We start from the raw sequence: 17,331 nt of genomic DNA, 5'->3' as shown, positions 1-17,331 counted from the left end.
TTATTTTCTCATAAGTTTGATCTAGTAAGTTGAAAACTTAAGATAATACTGCAAAACGCAAATTTCTACCTATAAGTGGCATCTTTCAAATTTATGTTTTATGTTCAAGGTTCAAGGTTCTTTATTTGTCACATGCATAGTTATACAAGTATAACACACAGTGAAATGTAGCCTGACACGCTCCTCGACATGTGCAAAAAAATTGGGGGGGGGGGGGGGTAGAGGAAAAACAATATATATATATATATTGGGGCGATTGTGGCTCAAGAGTTGGGAGTTCGCCTTGTAATTGGAAGGTTGCCGGTTCGAGCCCCGGCTTGGACAGTCTCGGTCGTTATATATATATACACATTGGGTGAATGTGCAGTAGTAGCAGTAGCAGCATGTTAAACTTGTTTTAATGTATCTATTTCTTCTTCTTGTTCCTATTATTAGTATTTATTTATTATTTATTTTTGGCGGAAACGAGCTTCCATACATAAGAGACTGTTTCCTTAGAGGCTCTTGTCAACCAATTTGGAGCTTCAACCAATTTGGAGCTTCACTCTACACACGCTAAAAGAATCTACTTTTAACGATCTTCTATTTTGAAAATCCCTCTCTCTTCTTCCGTTTTGATGGTCACCATCGACTTGACGCTGCGAGCAGAGTAGACGAAAAGAGGGGTTGAGTGAGGGGAGGGCTACAGTGCAGGAACGTGTACGCACTTGATAAAAAGCAATAGAGTGAAATGTAGCGAGCACGCATTTTAGGGAAGGGGTGGGGATGTATGTTTTTAATGGCACTCAGCGAAACTCCTTATGTTCAGTTCGTGAACAAAGCCCCCTACCCTCCTCTCTTTTCTGCTGCTCTATACCATTAAAAATAATAGAATAAACACTTTATCATTTAAGGACACTACATTTAGTCTAATATGAGAGTAGAAGAAGTCTTAATTAGAAGACACCTGGATATATACAGAGTATCTTCAAATAAACAGCAGAATAGGAGCACTGATATCTAATTCTGAATACTTCATTTAAGGCAGACTATGAGAAATGAAGGCTACAGAGTGTGCAGCCAAACTGAATGAAGAACCTTCAGGTTTAATGCTCTATTATTTATTTATTCAGCAGCCTGACAGAAATATTAAGCAGCTGGCCTCTGTAGTCAGCAAGGAGCTTCGCTGTATTTTGAAAGCACCCCCAGAGGGAACCGCGCTACCTTCTTGCATTCCACCTTCGTGCATGGGAACAAACAAAACTCTGTCTTTAATTGGGAGAATAAGAACATTTACTGTGATTTTAAAGTGGTGAGCTGGAATTCTCTTGATTTATTCATAAACCACTGTATCAGTTTTAATTTTCTGAGAATATTTCAACGCTCGCAGAAGAGTTGGAGTTCACTCACAGAGAAGCTCACGTGGGTTCATATGACTGTATAAAGGGGGATTTTGGTGCATGTGTCAAAACTTGAGGCAATTTACATCACACACACACATCCACAGACACACTCACATACATGCCCCCCCCCCCCCCCCCCCCCCCTCACTCCCACAGTCACGACAAACTGTTGGTGCATTGCAGCTGTGGAACACAAAAAGCATGCTTTCAAAAAGTGGGAGATCAGACCTGTTCAGATGTTGGTGTAAGAGAGACAAAAGGAACAGAGCGAGACGTTATACAGACAAATGTATGGAGACAAGATGGAGAAACAGGAAATGTGCAAGTCCAAGATGTAATCTCAGCAAATTTTCTTGTTTGAGTCCAAAGATTGATCATTTTATTTGAATAACCACAAAGTTTCACTGCTTGGTCCATCAGAAATCTTTATTCTTGATGGTCAAGCTTGCAAAAATTAGGCCAAGATTAACTTAAATATTTTTTTTAAAAAGGAAAAAAAAGTGAATCAACAACTACTTTAATGGGATGCACATCCATTCAATATCTAATTCACAGGTAAATGAAGATAAATTACACTCAAGTACACAAAAAAATAAATAAAATGCAAGCACCTAATGTTACGAAGCCTGAGCGATCAATCCCACTATAAACTTTTGCCAGTGGTCTGCATTTTCTTTCCTCTTTTTACACAGCTCTCTCTAGTGGCCATGTTCTAAATCTGCAGTGTAAACATACTAAACACCCTGTGCAGCACTTACACTCAAACTAAAAAGTTAATCAAAGTTAAGCTTATTTGGAGGTTATGTTTGCTATATTCTTTTGAATCATGCTTCAGAGTTTAGTTGGGAAAAGCAGCAGGGGTGTTAGTGAGGCAGGACACGTGGAGGAAACAGGAAGTGCGCTTGGCCATGAGTCAACTTTAGTTTTTTGTTGGGTTAGCTTAGAACCACCTACCTGTTCTTTACGATTTAGGGCTTTGTGTATGAAGCACTCTTGTAAAAAATTTGGAAAAATATACTGAATCAGCTCAGCACCCACACTGGAAGCAACGAGCCTGGCTCTGTCAGAAGCTGCTAACCCTAACACATTTGATCTTTTGTCTTTTACAACTTATAAAGCCAAAGAAAAAGAAATAACATGCTAAGGTGTGCAGAGACTCCACAAAGCTGAAGCCAACAAGCAAAATATCCATTGTTCAATGCCCAGACTGTCCAAGTGTGTTTAGGACATCTATTGAGGCACAGTACACAGGAACTTGCGGTAAAAGCTACCTTCTGCTTTCCTTCTCTCCATAGAGGTCAGGGGTCAACTCATGAGTCCTCCTTTACCTCCATCTCACATTTTTTTATTTTCTTTTTTTTGCAAGCTGGGAAATCTGCAAAGATCGACCACACTTTGGCAGCACTTTTCAAAATTTTGCAGCAGAGGTGTGTGTGCGTGTGTGTGTGTAAATATCTCTCTCTCTAATATATATATATATATATATATTAGAGCCTCATTCATATGTTATTTTTTTATGATCACTTAAAAGAAAGGGCTGAGAAGCTTATCACTGAGGGGAAAATAAACGCTAACACAGCATTTAAATTCTGCTGAAAGCAAATTTATAGACTCAAACAAAAAAACAAAAAAAAACAAAGAAAGAGTAACAACAGTTACAAGCAGAGTAAACACACCCACTCTGCACTGAAGACTCTGACCTTTGATCCCTGACCCCTGCTATTCTCAGAGGTTGTCAACAACCAAGACTGGCGAGCATACAAAATTACGAGGAAAAATAACCAAAACAAAAAAACAGCCACATGTGTTGCAGGTGTCAGTAACACAAGGGACTATTGCTTGTGTCAGAGAGAAAATGCATGCACCTTTTGTGATGTCGAACATGCAGTGTTAATCTAATTCAAAAGCAAAGGTTTGGATGTCTAGCTCTGTGTGGCACCCACACAAGGGGCTACTTCAAAAACAGCTTCCTGAAGCGTGTGGAATTAACCTGCTGCAATGCAATTCTCACAAGTTGTCCAACACACATTTCTGTTTCCACTTTTTTCCTTTATTCACATACAAGGGAGCTGGTATTTGACTTTTTTTGTTCAGGATTTAAACTTTTTATTCCTTCTCATTTAATCTTTCCCATTTCCTCTTTTATTCACATCATTGATTTCCCAATCCCAAAGTCCCAGACAGTCCAGAGTGGTTGTGCAAGGGAGAGAGGCATGTTCTCATTTCTTCAGCACTTGTATCCTTAAGCTGCCTTTATCGATGACCCCTCCCGCTATCTCTTTCAATCCTACGGACATTAAATGCACCTCCCCTTAAACTCCTGAGAAAAAAAAAAGGAAAGAAAAAAGCATCTTCTCGCCTCTGTCTCCATTAGTGATACAAGCGTTCTGACAAAAAGCAGGGTTGGCATCGACCAGACCCTTTCTCTTCACCTTCACCTTCTCCTTTCTACCTTTAGAGTATTTTGTGTTCCTCAGTTCTTTCGGTAACGATTCTTTGGCTTCTCACCACAGCCGGTGGCCTCGCAGGAGGACAGGCCAGGCTGCTTGCCAGAGTTAATGCTGCTCAGAAGGGCAGGCAACTCAGTGGTGATTGCCTTCTCAATCTTATCAAGCAGACAGCCTCCGATGTAGGAGCACTGAGCTGACAGAGGCTTGAAGTTGGTGATAGGGTTGATGCCAAAGAAGTCACGGTAAGCGTCGCGGTTGGGCAGGTCAAATTTGCTGACGTTGGTCTTGGCTAGGATGGATTTGAAAATGTAAAACTTGTCTGGGTCATCTACAATTTCCTGGAAGACTAACTCGGGATCACTGAAGAAGCTCATCTTCTCTTTAAAGGTCTGGACGTAGCGGTCTACCAGCAAGCCGTGGATGCGTACACGGATACCGTGCTGGCGGATGAAGGCAATCTTATTCTCCATGCGGTTTTCGATCACCTGATTGAGATCCTCCAGAAGAGAGATCTCCTCTCGCTTGAAGAGCTCCCGGCTGGTGTCAGGTGCATAGTCATATGGCCAGAAGGAACTGACATAGACACGGGGAGGCTCAGTGACATTGATGAGGGGAGCTAAGCTCCAGAAGAGCGCTCCGTAAACTCTCATTAAGTCCTGGGTGGCCAGGTTGTCAGCCTTGTTCAGGATGATGCGAATCTGTGACTCACGACCCTTCAACTGCCTGAAGAGCATCTCTAGCTCCAGACCAACATCCAGCTTGGTGGGGTCAAACACGACAAAGATCAGGTCAGCACGGTCAATGAACCACTGACAGACATCATTGAAAGGATAGCCTAAATGGGAGAAAAGCACAGGTCATAAAGAGCTATACGCAGTTGATTTGTGGTATCTGAAAATCAAAACCTGAGAGCGAGCTTCTTGAGTTTACCTCTTTCCTGCTGTTTCCGGTTCTCAATAATTCCCGGTGTATCTACGAACGTCACACGCTCCAAAAGCTTGTGGGGCATCTCAATACCAATCAGCTTTTCAAGAAAGTTTTGACCAAACTTCTCCAGGGGAGAGAAGGAGCGCGAGCTGTCAGCCGCCATAACGATACCCTCAACAGAGCGGATCTTTTCCCCGTGCATAATAACTGTAAATTCAGAGGTAGTAGGCTCAGCTCCTGCAGAAGGACATCACAGAGGAAGAGAGGAAGAGATTAGCATTGTGGAGGAGAAGCAGATGGGAAAACACACTGAACCTCAGTAAGATGTAAAGCACCCAGTTCTCCAGTCAACTCCCCATCTGATGTAGATTTAGCAACAACTGCACTTTTCACCTTGCCTTTTTTCCCCCCATCAGCGCTGGATTTCAGAACTTAACGTTATTTACTGCTAATTTACAAAATAAAAAATAACATCTTTATGGTACCTGTGTAGAGCTGATAGGGGTGGTCATGCAAGCCCAGGAGGTAATTGATCATGGAGGACTTTCCTACACTCCACGGTCCCAGGAATAGCACCATGGGCTTGGAGGTAATCTCTCCATCTGTTTAGGGCAAGAAGAAACAACACTGATTAAATTATCAGCAGTGTGGTGAAATCATCATCTAGCCAGTCATCTAATCAACCATCTATCCGAAAGGTCTCCCTGCATATCTGTTTATTTATTTTTTTCACTGAAGAGCACATCTGAACAGCACTGCCAATCCAGAGCACAGGGCACATTTTACAAGACTTAAGAAGGAAGGACAGAAACATGTTGTAAAGCTGTTAGGGTGTTTAATAGCATAAAGGAAATTCATTAAAATGCAGCAGCCATAATCTCATGACACACGATAAAGTTTTATACTCTGACAAAGAGACTCGACGGGTCTAGCACAAGCTGTGTGTCTCGTAGCTGTTGTGAGTGGACATGGTGTTTGGGTGGCTGGGTGCAATGTACTACAATGCAACTGACTGATGGAAAAATAGCATTAAAAAAGGGAAAGGAGAAAGAATAAACAAAAAAGCAGACATTAAGCATCACTCCTGGTGCTACTGGAATTTAAAATGATAAAAAATAATAATATTAAAAAATAAAGTGAAAAAGTAAACCAGTTCACTCCTAGCTGAACACTGACCACCCTCTCCCACCAGTGTCCCCTCCTCAAACCTCTGTATCCTTTGTTAAAACCAAAGCTGCACATGCAACCCCATTTATATAAATATATATATATTGTTTTTACAAAGTAATGGTAAGTCATTTTTAAAAAAGTTTAAATAATGTGCAATTTAAACATTATCACACTTAAAGTATGTTAAGAGTGTTTTTACTTCTCTTTTTATTCACTCTCCGTAAAATGAAGCTTTCACCCATGGATCACTTTTGACTACACCTCAGTCATATCGAGTGTCGTCCAAAGTGAAACGTGCTTGAAATTTTGCAACCCACTCAGGGCAAATGTATGAAGACAAATAAGGGGTTGAAAAGAAAGGGCCGAGCACTGCAGGCACTGCCATGCACAGGTAAGCTCTGGCCACACCCACCTGTGGCTGAGTCCCCCAGGGTTCTTCCCGGGTAGGCTGTTAGATGAGGGGTGGAAGAGGGAGTGGAGGGGATGGGGATGAGTGGAAGACAGGAGAGGGTGGAGTATAGAGAAGTGAAGGGAAACAGGAGGTGGAGGAAAGCTCAGTGAGGGAGTGATGTTTCTACAAGCAACATGGAGGGATAAAGTAAAAATGTACATAAACAGGTGGGAGATCCAGGCTGGAGTCTAATCCCATATTTGACCTGCGAAGTGTCAAACATGTCTGTAAACAGATGGAGGACATGCCCGTGTAGTCAGGTGATATGGGGGGGGGGGGATTTACTCCCATCTTTAAAACGCACATATGCATTGAAAATAGAAGTTGATTTTTTTTTTTTTTTTGCATGCAGGCCTGAAAAGCCACAAGAGGGCGATAACTTTATTTCATTGTAGGAAAGTGGGGTTTTCTGGGCAGTTCAGTGTACAGCTTGGAGTGTTGAGTCCACTGTAAAGAAACAGGGAACAGTGCAATGTTTAACAGAAGGGGTAAAAAAAGACACTACCCTTCTTACTTTTATAATCCCACCCTTAAACCTGATATAAAAAGAGGCTACAGGTAATTTCCAAAGGAGAACATATTGCTGTTAATGCATCAGTTGGAGGTGTAAAGATGCTGTGTTTTTGCAAACAAGTCAACAAATCAGTTACTAAAGCAACTCAAACAGAAAACTCCACACCAACAGGAGAAAGTGAAGCAAAGTGAAGCTGCAGCCGGTGAGCTCGGTGATACCTGAGATCTCGTGCTGCCTCAGTTCGTTGTACTTGTAGGCCTGCTCCATCGGCTTGATGGACGTATGGTAGATCTTCCGCAACCTCTCCAGAGCCGCTGAAGAAAAAGGAGACCAGAGATGATCAAAAGGATGTTAGTAAGGTAAATAAGGTAAACAGTGTTTTCTTTGGATACACTGTTTGTTTTAAATAGCATAAAAATCCTATTGACTTGTCATATTTAGTTTGCTCCCCCAAAAGTGTTAAAGGGAAATCAGGTGGAAAAAAATTAAGAAAATTAAAGCAGTCAGATTTGTAACATGCCTCTTTCACCTTCAATCCTCACCTGCATAGTCTCCTGCTTTTTCCTCCATTGCAAGCCGCAGCGTCTCATCGATGTGAGATCTGTCTCTAAGGACGGAGGTAACATCTTCTTCTTCTTCTGCAGAAACATCACAAACATCAACAGCAAATTCAGTTTGTTTCAAGACCTCAGCGTATGCCTTAAATGGCCAGCTTGATATTTTAAGAAAATAAACATGGGAGGTCTGATTTGTTCAACGGCAGTTTAATAAAGAAGCAGACACTGGGTTTGTTGACAGGTGCCATGCCATGTTTATTAAAGCTTTGCTATTACATGACGGTCTGTCTGGCCAAAGATCAGTGAAAAGAAAGACTTGACTGATTTTGTAGTGGATGCAAATAAATAAAATGTTTTAATGTGAGCCTTGTATAAAGGCATTATATGGAAGAAAACAAAAAAAATAAAATCAGCAATTCAATGATTTTTGCTGTATTTTCAGATTTTAACAAGTCAAGTTAGGAAATTAAAGCACCTAAACTCCCCCCGCACAATCCACCAACTAAACACTTTCGATTTGTAGTTATTAGTATCTAAATATTCCCTTTTTAGATTACATTTTTTTGCATGACTATTCATTGAGGGCAAATATTTTTGGATGTAGTAGAAGCTCTCAACTGACACACCAACTGTTGGTTAAGTGAACTAAATAGTAGCCAATCTAAGGTATTGACATTCTAACCAACCCCCCTTTTAAATGGAATATAGTTGCTAAGTTAGCATTTACATTCAGATGTAGGTCCTGCATGTCAATATACACATTTTAACTGAGCTATAAGCTTGTTTCATGTCCGTGTATGAGCGTGTGTGTAAGAGAGAAAGAATGACCAAGAGAAAATATTTGCTCACCAGTCATGTCCACTTTTGAACATGTCGGATTACTTAGATCACAGCTCTTAGTACAATCAGGTCTTAATTTAGAAAGCAAATGCTGAAAATAAACAAAGACATGTGTTTGGCATCAGCGCGGGCTATATAACAACAGCAAAGATAAGGCAGACTGACAGAGAGAGGGACTTCCCCGGTTTCGTAACAGACGAGGAGGAGAACTCAAAGCCGGACTGAGTGTTCCCAACAATAATATACATGAGACAATGGTGTGCAATCCTCTGTCTTTTCTCATCTATATTTATCCACCAATCACAGGCTCATCAGGCTGTGAGGCCTGTCCTTGTGTGCCCAGGCCTCAGTACAGACCCCTTCCACAACGCCTCCCACACGCCAACCTGCCACAAGATATATATAGCAGCAATTGGGAAGTCTTCCTGGTTCACACTTCCATGCCCTGGGAGCTTATGGGTCTGAGCATCCAAGCTACCAGACACCCCCTTAACAGAACTGTTAAAGAATTTTAAAGGTATTTAAGAGTGTGGAAGATTGACTCTGATATAGGAGCATCTGTTGAATTATTAACTGCAGTCATTTAGTTGTAAATAAGACTGTGGAAAGCACAGAATATTGATCTTGTTCTTAAACCAATTACATGCATACCTTCTGCCAGCAAATTCAGTTTACTGGCGCTGATAAGTTCAAAATGTTTTAAGCAGCACAGAGAAAAATGAATATAAGCTCATATAATCGCCTGCACTTTACCTGACTTTCTCAGTAAAAATACACAATTTTATTGCAGTTATATAAAACTAACACCACTTGCACAGAGGATCAGAAAAAGAATGAAAAGTTGGTTCAGTCGCTGGCGGCACAACCCTCTGATCTCAGCTGGTGTCTGTGAAGAAATAATCGTATCCTGGCATTTATGTAATGCTCCTGAAAAAGTGACTGGGGGTAGAGCAGAGGTGCTCAAATGGGAAGGTAAAAAAACTTCCAGACTAGAACTGCAGACACATCATTTCATGTACAGTGTTGAATAATGTAAGATCCTCTCAGTCCGTCTGTTATTGTGAAATAAGTGGCGTTTCTCACAGATACTAAAACACTTTTTGAGAAAGTTGATTGGCTGTAAGTTGTGGGTGGAGTGAGTAAAAATCAGAAGGTGACTTAAATATTCTTTGAAAAACTCAACTATAGTTCCTCCAACTCTCTGGTGTCACCATAGACCATATTCATCAGCAATGTTCTCTCAAACAGAAAGCTTTCTTTCAGAAATAATATTTAAAAATGCCTCCTTTTTAAAATGTCAAAACCAAAACTGCAGAGCAAAGTCACATATCAGATGTTCTTTTAAACATCTGATAAACATCACCCCCTCAGAGGGCAGTGCTGCTGCAGCATCCTGCGCCACAGCCTCGAGTAAAGCCACCGGCCATGTGGTGAATGACTTCTAGTGTTTCTGGCCAAGCGTCAGAATGGCACGTCGCTTTGGATGAATCCAACGCTGCATCAAATGACAAGTAAAATCATCCGAAGGCCTGTTTGTTTACAAGCCTCAAGCAAACTTATGTTTATATTTATGAGCCTCGAGGCTTGTAAATCGACTCTTTCACTGAAATGAACTGAGTTCAATATAAATGTTTCTCATTCATGAAAAATGCAGCCCGCATTTTCTGATCACAGAAATCCAATTGGAGCATTTCAGTATGTGCACATACAAAAACAATAAACGACCACAAAAGACCCCCGAAATTACAAATCTCTGGGGCTTTAACTGAAACCCGAAAGGTTTCTCCTTTGCTGCGTGGAGGCAGTGACACAGTGCTGATTCTCACCGAGTCAACCTGCTAAAAATAAGCCTGTGTAATGTTTCTGCCGGCACGACGCAAGAACAAGAGAAACCAAAAGGTTAGTAGCCAGAATAAAAGGAGGGTACGAGCAACACTGCTAACCCATATATTGTATGTGGCTACATAGTATCAGGCAGAAAGCCTTCCTTAATCAGCCCATACAATAAAAAATTACATTCATTTCTTGCGTGTGAACTCCTAATGGCAAGTGTGCCCTGTCTTTATTCTAGTGGATTAACACAATGAAAGCAGAGATGCAGTAATGTGAACTCATGTGACTTCCTATGTTGTGACAACACTTTACCCTTTTGTACAGAGAGTACTGTTTTATTTTATTTACTTTTATATGCTCATTACTTTTATCTTAGTTTAGTTTGGTTATTTTATTTATTTGCATTTCAGGAAAGTAAAGAAAATATTGCTCGGCGTAACCACTGTGTTTTGCATGTATATAATACACTTCTTCATTTTTGATTCTGCCAAGTTTAATAATATATAGTGCACATATGCACTAAACACATAGAGGCGAAAGGAGCACTGTTTCATTGGGTTTGGCAGTTTGGAAAAATGCAAGCATTTAGGGAAGAAGTGTTTATTCGAACACATGTTAAACATGTTAAAGACAAATTACATCAAACCTTCTGCAACTTTTTTTCCACAGCGACTTTATAATAAATCGGATTTAGCTCTGACAACAACTACAGCCTGCGCAAAGCTGCTTTTGTTCATGTGACCTTTAGAACACCACTAAGTGATGTCATCTGTTTGTGATCCATGACCGCTTGGTTGCATTTGAATCTGAGCCACATAGCTCCGGTTATCTGAGCAGGTTACAAGTTTTGAATAGAATGTGATCATATTGCAAAATAGAGGGGATGTGCCCTCTGATGAAACCCACCAGAGGGCAGAGAGGGTGATTCCACTTGAGGACTAAAGTGGCTGTCGATGACCAGATCCCATCTCTTCCACACGCCATCACTGCAGTACTACAGGGATTGCTAAAGCCTCTGTAACTTGACTCATCACTCAGAGAAGTCACGTCTTTTAACGCTAGCTCCTCGAGAGGGCCTTAGCGGCTGTGAACTTGTTAACACCTTCCAATCCAGTCGATCCCTAATTAGGACAGAGCTCCGCAAAGATCAGAGAGGTAATGTTGCCCGTGGACAGTGGGCCTTGCATCAGTGCTCAAAATTAACCCTGAAGGTGGCAGGGGAGCTGAACCCTGTCCTCGCTGAGCTCGTTGCCACACAACCGCACCACAGTTTGGAGAAACATTCTGGTGGCGTCGGTACATCCCGCTGAACATCTAAGCCGTCCACTGCGGCAATTATAGGCAGATCTCTTATGACCTACCAGCCATTGGAAACCAGCCTGAAATATGCTTCGCTTTCCTATTTAATTACATTAACCCACAAGGTTAATTTCTTTTGACTAAAGAAGATAAATTTAATCCATCTTTAATCTATGCTCTGATTATCCTGATATATGTTGTGGTCTTTTCCAAACACTCAATAAATATTTATGCCCAAAATGCTGATTTTAAGTAATTTGATTACATGTAAATGTTCCATGTAATTTTCTTCCATAAGTACAGTGTAAAATATTCAATTTAATGGAATCTGAACAGATAAAATGTAACTGCTATGCTTTCAATGTATATCAAGCATATTTTCCTTCATGACTGATTATCTGAATAAATAAACCTTTAATACATCAGTCCGTATTTCACTCAAAATTATAGCTTCATGTTTATTGAGGGCAAAGAATCACTTTGTTGAGATTGTGTGCGTGCTGATATGTGCCTGTATATAATGACCATCTGTATAACTGTGGAACCCCCGGGATCATATTATGCTTACAGCACAGTCGAAGTAAATTGAATTAAAGTGAACATGATGAGGGTAGCAGCCCTGGAAACCCCAGTTAAAGGATTTATCCTGCACAAGCAGCCCTAATCTGAAGGCAGAATGTTTCCACCAGAAAGATCCACCGAGAAGCAATGATTCGAGTCAAATTTAAAGAGAAAGAAAAAATGTTTACATGACCAATGGCTTGTAAAGTGCCTCCGCTCTCATTTAAAATTCATGAATGCAATTAAGCAAAACTACTCTCTCACTAGTGCCCATTTCAGAAAGGCAGGAAACATACTTAAACCAAAGCAGATGAATGTGAAAATAAGCCTGCTGCCAGCCTATAAGGATGCCGGTTTCCTCCTTCGGTGAGGGTCAGAGGTGCGAGAGCACAGCTGTGCAGGGTGTGGTGAGAAGATACCACAGATGGCAACAGGTGGCACTGCTTGCAGCTCGTACTCCCACACAGTCAAAAATAGCCCTACAATGGGTCAGAAGATGGACAGAGGAGGGGTGGCAAAATGACTGCTGCCTATTTTAAGGTTTTGACTGTTAGTCAGTTTGGAGACTTTAGAGATATCCTCACCCTACAAACTGACTGTGTAGTACACAGGCTAGCCAAGTGAAAAGCATGATGCATGTAAATTTAAATGTGCTACAAATGCGTGGCTTTGCTTGTATGCGCTAATTAAATTTCTGAAAATATAACAAGTAATGGAATTGAGTGTTTATCACTTAGCAATTATCACTGTTATTGCTTTTCTTTTTTTTTCATTAGTTTTACTATGTCATACAATAATGAACAAGCCACCAAACAGTACCGGGGGGGGGGGGGGGTTGCATCAAGGGTAGGGACAGGCTCAAAGAAAGGTTCGAGGGCAAAGGCGCTTTACGCTGAAGTGTTGATCTGATGCCTCAGTCCCTGCTCGCCTGTTTTAGAGCCAGGAAAGGACGTCAGGTGCCCTTGGGGCTGCGCGGCTCGTCTTAGGAAGCGTGTGTAATAAAGTCACCGAGTATGACTGGCGTGTCCCTTGCACTACGTCCAGCCTAGGGATGTCCTGCGTGCCATTAGAGGAGAATCACATGGAGACCGTGCTCCTTTAACTTTCAGTGTCTCCCCTCTGCAAAGTGAGGAGGCCAAAGATATTTTTACTGAGTGAGGATGGATAGTATTGCCACCAACTATAAACACAGCAGTGTGAAGAAATAGTCTGAAGGACCAAAACGGCTGAAGAACTGTTAGTGCTTATGTGGGCAGAAATATTCTACACATAGCACTTTTGTCCTTTTTGCTGACTCTCAAGTTCTGAGCGCTGCCTGTTAGACAAGTAATCTTTCTACATTTGCACCAGCGGCTGTTTTAATTCACTACAATTTTACCAATCTCAAGGTACTTTAGATAGTAAAGTGAAATTTTAAGCCTCTTCACAGTTTACCCAAAAGTTTGCTATAATGTAACAAACACAATTGTAGTCCTTGAATGGTCAATCGTAGCCATTCACACAAAACATTCTCTGCCTACAGAGCCTATGTTTCTCAGTACATGCCAACACTGAGCAGTGTCACATCCACATAAGAAACCTGCAACTTCCAGCAGCTTGTTTACGCCGCCAAAAACATAGCTCGTGAAAAGTTTTAGCTTTTTAATGACTGCATGTTAATGTCAGGTGAGAAAAAAATTACTGTTGGTTTATAAGATGTTCACATTGCTGCACATCAGCCGAGTGATATCTAAGCTTAAAAGATGACTTGCATCATTTGGTGTTCTTGCTTTATATCAAAATGTGGATACTCCAATCAATCAGCTAAGGCGATCAATGCTGGCCATGCAATCAGCCGCTTTAGGCTTTTTCCATAAGATTTGACATGATCAGTTTCTGTGTTAATATGTCAGCCCTGATGCAGCCTTCAGGTGTATTTTTTTTTAAAAAGGATATAAGATTTTCTGGTGGATTAATAAATCTGTATGCTAGGCAGCCTGTGATAAAATGATAGCATATTAACACCACATTGCTTTCGAGGGCGGTTACACCTTCGTGTCCATCCTGTAGAGTTCAGTGGAATTCCTGAGAGTTGACTGAACCAAATAAAAACACCATAATTACACACCGAGACAAAAAGAGTTCATGACTCAGTGTTGCCATACCCTGGGGGTATTTCAACATAAAGTCCTTTTTAGCTCTGCAGCAAAAATCAATACACAGTATGCCTGTGGAAAATATTCACAGACAGGGGGCCACCGTAAGACATCTGCACGAGCCTGCAAAAAAGGGCTCTTCGAAAGCTTGAGCTGCAAGCCACGGCCCGGCCCCTCCAGCCTGGAGAATGCATGTCCCTAAAAGGCCAACTGCTGGGAATAAATTGTGATTGTGACAGTGCAGCAGCTGTGCAGTGTGTCTAAAGGGAAGCATGGAACTGGGAGGGGTGACGATTCAGGAGGGATGGGGAGGGTAGAGGGTCTAGAGGAGGGAGGGAGGAGCTGTAGGGAGGGGGGGATTTGGGGTTGGGTTTCAGGAGCCCATCCAATCTTAGACACCTGACAGCAGCTTGGAATATGGAGGCCTGGGTCCCGGCTGTGGAGCTGAACGCCACCCCAAGGACGGACAGGGGTGACAGACAAGGGTAACAATACCCGCGCTAGTCCAGCCCCAGAGACCAGTCCGCATTTTTAGAATGGGTAATCTGGGCGCAGTTATGGGTGATCAGCTCGCTGTGACATTCAGCTCCATGGGTGCCCTTTGATATAGTTAGGATGTATGTTGTTTTGGTGTTATGGTTGTCATTCTTCAGACTGTAGCAGGTGAAACCGAAGAATGAAGCAAACAGACCGAATTAGCGCGTGCAGAAAAAGCTCAGCGTCCATTCAGGCTCCCACGTGGCCGTTCCCGTCTCCTTGGTTAGACTAAGACTTTCCATCAGCTGGTGCCGTGCATTAGGACAGCTGACATGCTGTCAGTCCACAGTGGAGGCCGAACGGCTTTGAATAATCCCGAACTTCAGAAACTCGCCCAAACGCGATTTGTTCATACATGAAAAGTGACGGCTGTTCCAGTATGCCATGAAACATTTGATTTAATAATGAAGAGCATTAGAAAGAGACAGGTAAATCCACAACTCTGTAACACGTGCCAGCTTTTTAACTATAAACTGGGACAGATTTAAATAGCTTAGCCTGGTGGTAAAGAAAGGCTGGGGTAACATTTCTGTCTGTCTATCCTTATCCTTGGGTGGTGCTGTACTCTGCCTCTAAAAGCCAGTGCCATTTGTGGCCAAACTGACCCTACAATAGACACAAAAACCTACAGGACAGCCTGTTTTCAATAATATGACAGGCCATTTCTGGCCATCCTCTGAATCTTTGAGGAACCATTGAAGTATCAAGCTGACAAAGCAGTCAAATATGGTGCTATTTATTAACCATTCATTAACCCTGCTTCTAAACTTATGCCACATCACCATTTCAATCATCAGCGGTACTTGTACACAAACATTTCTCACGCCCACGGTGCACCAGCTCACCTAAAACAGCAAGTTTTACCAAATTGCTTCTGAATCTTACCTGCTGTGGCCTGCAAAAGCAGCAGAGAGAGGAAACAGATCGAGACTGCACCCTTCATGATGGCTGCCAGGAGAACTCTGATAGTCACACAGACTATATATACCAAGGCAGGAAGGTTAAAGTGCACAGAGAGAGAGAAGAGGTGGGATACAGAGATGGCCAGCTGGTGGAGGGGCTGAGATCTGTGTGTGCTCGAGGTGTTACAGGAGTCTATCGTGCCACAGGGACTCTACATGTGCAAGCAGCTGACTCTTTCTTCTTCTTTTTAGCGGGAGGCTGCAGTTCAGGCCTCGTCATAAGTGCACAAGAGTTGGCTCTATCCTCCATAGCAAATTCACTCAACTCCTCACTAACAATATATATCACATAATTAATGCCAGAGACTTGAAATAGCCACATTTTTTATGTGAATAAGATTTTCACAGATATTAAGTAATATAATTCTTCTTTTTTTTAAATTATTCTCATAGTGGATAAATGCCAAATGCATTGAAGTAGCTCAAACTGGGACCTATGCATTCCTTTTCTTGGTGAGTACTTGATTAATAGAGCAACAGGAATCTCTTATCTGTTAGTTAGTTAGCATTGCTCAGCACAAAAGCTGCAAACAGGGAAAAAATATAGGTGCTGCTCTGCTATGATCCGACCAAAACACCATAATTACGAGACTAGCACCTCTCCCAGGAAGTTCACTAATTAAGGAACTGCAGTTTGCTTGTCTAAACCAAATAACAAAGCTGTGTCAGCCAAGAGCTGGAGTATTTGCTGCAATTTGAATGAATAGTACAGCTGTGTCTAAAGAGACTGTCTTCCTCTTATTTAACTAAAGCATTATCAAATTTGAAACAAAAGAAAATAATGACTGTAACAGCTTTACTAACCCATCTCCATGAATTTCTAGATTTAGTAGGCTTAAATGTGCTGCACTGAAGCATTGAAGGGAACTGTCAGACTCTTACTCTGGTAAGGAAGACTTACTTGGCTGCCGTATTGGTTAAAGTAATCACCAAAAGAGAGTGTGAGGGGATGAGAGAGCTGCAGAGAGGGTATGTCGGAAGCATGAGGACCCCTGAGTCAGACTTGAATCCCTGGCACAGCTAAAGGCTGGGCGGATTACTGCTTTATCACACTCAGGCAGATGTAGTGTGGCGAACATAATCTCACAATTCCTCAGGAATCAACATCTCCACTGTAAATTAATCCCCAAATATGGCAGAAGTTTCTTACCCAAGCATGCCTTTTCCAAATGACTCGGGAAGCATGTCCAAACATTACAGCGTGTTCATTTTAGAGCGGAAAACAGCATTAATCCTCAGATAGTTCACTGGTGCTGGGGAGTAGTTGGGGGCTATGGTTTCCCAAAAAGTTGATTCTGTTAATCTGGAAACATTTCATCACTCATCCAGGTGACTTCTTCAGTCTCAGCTGACTGCAGGTTTCCCCAAACTTATAAACAGTACATTTGCACAATGACTGAAACCAACAGCACTGATGAACAATGGGCTTTTCAATCCCACACACCCCAAGATTCACTATTTGATGAATACTGTGATCCGATTTTTAGGAAAAGACAATTTTTTTAAATTTTAACAGAGTTATGTGATTTTTAAAATGCAAAAGGGCCAAAATGACCCACTTTGGTGGTTCTAGTGTTTTTTAACGGGCTTCATAATGTGAGTGGACTGAGAGATATTTGTGTACGCTGGCTAAAGTTATTGACCAGGGGGCTGTCCTTGGAGTTTTTGATGGAGCATAGAGGAACCCAGATGTCTGCAGATGTCTCTTGACAT

General features: G+C 41.7%; 2 protein-coding genes across 3 annotated transcripts in view; one reads left to right on the top strand and one right to left on the bottom strand.

Moving 5' to 3' along the window:
• Positions 1–17,331, top strand: part of tedc2 (tubulin epsilon and delta complex 2) — a 278,694-nt gene that overhangs the window by 64,709 nt on the left and 196,654 nt on the right. The gene's annotated exons all lie outside the window — the stretch shown is intronic.
• Positions 1,791–15,608, bottom strand: srl (sarcalumenin). Of its 2 annotated transcripts, XM_082530882.1 has the most exons (7): positions 15,542–15,605; positions 7,437–7,532; positions 7,113–7,208; positions 6,342–6,377; positions 5,245–5,361; positions 4,763–4,996; positions 1,791–4,667 (listed from the first exon to the last, which is right to left on the bottom strand). In XM_082530882.1, exons 1-7 carry the CDS (start codon positions 15,597–15,599, stop codon positions 3,856–3,858), a joined length of 1,449 nt encoding a protein of 482 aa, XP_082387008.1. In that variant the 5' UTR covers positions 15,600–15,605; the 3' UTR covers positions 1,791–3,855. The 2 variants fall into 2 exon arrangements, with proteins under 2 accessions (XP_082387008.1, XP_082387009.1); XM_082530883.1 differs by lacking the exon at positions 6,342–6,377 and having other exon boundaries at positions 15,542–15,608.

The sequence above is a fragment of the Aulonocara stuartgranti genome (genome assembly GCF_965226115.1).
Source record: "Aulonocara stuartgranti genome assembly, chromosome: 4".
Lineage (NCBI taxonomy): Eukaryota > Metazoa > Chordata > Actinopteri > Cichliformes > Cichlidae > Aulonocara > Aulonocara stuartgranti.
Note: the sequence above shows the minus strand (reverse complement) of the source record. Positions and strands in the feature narration are given on the sequence as shown.

Coding starts and splice junctions, on each gene's coding strand:
- srl (XM_082530882.1), bottom strand. CDS start 15,599: ATGAAGGGTGCAGTCTCGATCTGTTTCCTCTCTCTGCTGCTTTTGCAG. Junction 4,997..5,244: donor CCCCTATCAGCTCTACACAG/GTACCATAAAGA, acceptor GTCCTTCTGCAG/GAGCTGAGCCTACTACCTCT. Junction 4,668..4,762: donor CCGGAAACAGCAGGAAAGAG/GTAAACTCAAGA, acceptor TCTCCCATTTAG/GCTATCCTTTCAATGATGTC.